The following is a 3,631-nucleotide window of genomic DNA, read 5'->3' as shown; positions in this document are numbered from 1 at the left end:
TCGCCGAGGGACTCGCCTTTGACCGCCGCCCAAACCACATTGCACCGGCCCCTTCAGAGCTCCCCTGCAGGTGGTGGGCCCACTGGGGGGTGGGCCCACTGGGGAGTGATCCCATGTCGCTCTTTCGGGTTGGATCTGACCGGGGCCCGTGGGAGAAGCCCCAGCCACCAGGCGCTCGCCTACAAGCCCCAACCCCAGGCCTGGCTCCCCCGGTCCCGCAAACCAGCCGATCTGATGTCTTCACTCATTAAGGGGTTCTGAACCGCTCTCACCAAAGACTCTTTGAGCTAATTCTCCAATGTTTATTGACTGTGATCAATACATTCAATCATTGGTTTCTCAGAGTTCTTGATAAAATAATCAAAGCTAACATCAAAATGCTCTTTCATTGATTTACAATCCTTTCCAACTGCGGTCAAATGAGCCGCCGTTCACATTTCCGTGGTCACATCAAGAAGCTCCGTGGAGTCTGGTGGAGATTTTCCAGCGTTCTCAGTCCTGCTACCGTAAGTATTGGATGAAACTCACACCAAAAATCCAGTGATGCTGATTTGACCACAGAAATGTGAACGGCGGCTCATTTGACTGCAGTCAATGTGAAGATACCATCTTCTCTTCTCCAGAACCTGAACTAGACACTAGGAACAGATGAGGGTTTAGTGCATGTGCAGCAGAGCTGTTGATGGAAAGAAGATCATTCATTCAGACAGAGTCTGTCTGCGCAGACGCATCAATCCGCTCACCTGCTGCACTCCCTCAGCGCCAAAGGCAGCTTTGAGGTGGTCCAGCTCTCGGGTTAGCTCCTCCTCCGTCTGCGTCCTCGCCGCGCGAGCATCCTCCATGTTCGCCAGCGCCTGGCCCTCCGTCAGCTGCTGCAGGTACTCCACCTCCTCCTGGAGGAGCAGACAGGAGAAGCAGATCTTTCAGAGAACGTCTCCAACCTTTAGAGAGGACCGTCCGGATCCGGCCATGCACGAGTCCAGAACCTTCTAGAGGATTTGTTAGTAATGAAGATGCTCAGAATGAACCGACCAGGAGTCCGTCTGATGATGTTTCCAGTTAAGAAATGTGGGAAAAAAAGAAAAATCTCTAAATGTTTGAAGGTTTTTTGTCATTTCCCATAAAAATGAACCTGATGAAGCTAAACTGTCTTTATTGTTATTTCCTCTGATGATAAGAAAACGTTTTTATAGACTTTTCCCACATTCCTGCAGGGAGTTTCATCAATAACTCAAAGATCTCCAGTGAATTCAGCTTCTGCTCCTACAGTCTGACGTTCTTCAGAACAGAACGGTTCTGAGGAACTTCTCGTCTCATCAGAATTGGACTCTCCCAGAACCCTGACCCATCCAGAACCTTTGGTTCTGTCTGCACAGACGCCAGGAGGACCGCCACAGACCAGGGGGGGTTAGTGGGTTAAAGGATCAGTTTCTGTTAGCGAAGCAGAGCCAGAAGAGCCGCTGGATCGGTTACTGTACCCAGTTCTCGTCCTCTGCAGACGCCGCTAGACGCTGCAGCGCCTCATCACAGCATCCGTTCACCTGCAGAGTCACAACATGTTCAGTCTGGAGCCGCAGACGCTCAAACGTCTGCAGCCGAAGGACTCGTGTCCTAGAGTCTAAAACCAGGATTCAAGCATCAAATCAAGATCCTAATCATTAAGAGGAAAGTCTTTCTGCTGCTGATCAGCCAGAACCCAAGCAGGAGAGCGGATCCTCCACCATAAAGTACTGATGATTTACTTTAGAGTCTGATTGTGCAGCGATGTCTTTCTGATTTTAAACTCAGAGTTACTGCAGCATCAACCGTTCATCAGAGGCAGAAACGCCGGCTCACCTCAGAGGAATAATCTTCAGCCGTGGTGGAAACTTCACTTTCTGGCTGCAAAAGAAAAAAACATTAAATTATTCTATGTCAAATCCTGACAAAATTCTGCAGAATGAGACAAACTAGACATGAGTGCATCACGTAAGCTTCACAGATGAAGCAGAAAAGAGCAGCAGGTAAAGATCTGAGAAGAGAAAGTGTGAACAGAAACGCAGCAGAACGGATAAAAACATAATACGCTGATGTGAATCATTCTGCCGCCGCGTGACCCGACGACCTCACAATTATCTGAACACAGACGTGGAGCAGAACCTCAGGTCCAAGAGCGAGGCGGGAACAAAACGCAGTGAGCGCTACCAAACGAGTCACAGAGAAAACAGAACCAGTCGGTTCTGAACACAGAGGAGTGGAGGGGCACTTCCCTTCAGGTTCTGGTGACAGATTCTAATGTGAACAATGACCCGGTTCTGTCTGGTTCTGGGACACTTCTCACTTCATTTCCAGGAGTCTGACCTCCTTCTGGTACAAAGTGTTTTCTCGCCTCCTCAGGTCGCTGATGGCCCGGATCAGAATGTTCTGATCCGACACGGAAACCATCTCTTGAAGAGTGAACATCATCTCTGAAGTTCTGCTGCTGCAGAGAACCAAACTCATCAGAGAACGGACCAAAAAGGAACAAATCAGGCCATGGTTTCATAACGTGAATCAAAGTGATGGACTTTATACTGATGAGTAATCCAGTTTAAAGAGGAAAACTGGAACAAAACCTTCATGGAAAGACATCCATCAAGAACAGAGCCTAAAGCCCGGGTCCATTTCTCTGGACCTGCTGGAGCCGGCCCAGCGACTGAGGGCTAAAGGTGAGTTCACCTGAACGAGAACGAGATAAACTAAAGCTGCTGCTCACACTGACCTCCTCACCAGCAACAGCTGAGAGACTCGTTTAACTGAAGCTGTAGATCCAGTCAGTTCCGTCTGTGACGGCGTCACTAAGCATGAACAGCTCCAGCCGTCAGCAGAGAATTACGGCTCAGGCTTTTGTTTTGAAAGGGCGCTCCTGTTGTTCAGCAGAACACGATGCTGCGCTCAGTCCCCCTTTCTTTATGTCTTATGAAATGTTCTGCAAGGCCGTTTCAGACGGCCAGAAGAACGACATTCCAACTCGTTTGAAGGCTGCGGCCCGTCGCCATGGCAACCGCATCGCTCTCTGTGCTCCGAGCCGTCTTTTGAAAAAGTGAAAACGCATTTACAGTGCCTGGTTTTTCAAAGACCAGTCGGCAAAACCTCAACTAACATCTAAACCTTCGATAGAATCTACGATTATCTGGTAACTGCTGCAGGTTTCAGCCCTAAATCTCACAGAAACACGTTAAAGCTACAGAATAAACGCAGATTAAACACCGTCGAAGGAAAACTTTGTTTTGATGGAGTGAATCTGATGCAGAGTTGGTGACGAAAATCCATCTATTGTAGGTGTTACAGTCGGAGACGGGCGATGAAGTTTAGACAGGCTGAACGCAAAAACACGCAAAAACACGCAAAAACACTCGCAGCCAATCAGGAGAGACCAATTCACTGTAAGCAAAACCACATTAGAGAGGATTTCATGTTCCCACGTTCATAGATCCTACTTGAATTGATCCTACGGTCATAGATCCTACGGTCATAATTTTGATGCTCAATGTTTCTGCATTTTCTGTTTCTATTATTACATTGACTGCGTTCAAAGTTGACAACAGATTTCTTTCTTAAATCTTGAAAAACCAAAACTGACAAATTTTAATTTTAAAATGATTTTAAGAAT

The 3,631-nt window shown here is 47.6% G+C and overlaps 1 protein-coding gene across 1 annotated transcript in view; it reads right to left on the bottom strand.

The window, feature by feature from the left end:
• Nucleotides 1-3,631, bottom strand: part of akap9 (A kinase (PRKA) anchor protein 9) — a gene marked incomplete in the record, with an annotated part of 57,551 nt that overhangs the window by 43,830 nt on the left and 10,090 nt on the right. Inside the window, 3 exon segments of the mRNA XM_036209956.1 lie at nucleotides 744-893; nucleotides 1,479-1,541; nucleotides 1,837-1,881. Of these exon segments, the coding sequence (XP_036065849.1) occupies nucleotides 744-893; nucleotides 1,479-1,541; nucleotides 1,837-1,881 (258 nt within the window).

This window comes from Oryzias melastigma, linkage group LG22 (genome assembly GCF_002922805.2).
Source record: "Oryzias melastigma strain HK-1 linkage group LG22, ASM292280v2, whole genome shotgun sequence".
Lineage (NCBI taxonomy): Eukaryota > Metazoa > Chordata > Actinopteri > Beloniformes > Adrianichthyidae > Oryzias > Oryzias melastigma.
Note: the sequence above shows the minus strand (reverse complement) of the source record. Positions and strands in the feature narration are given on the sequence as shown.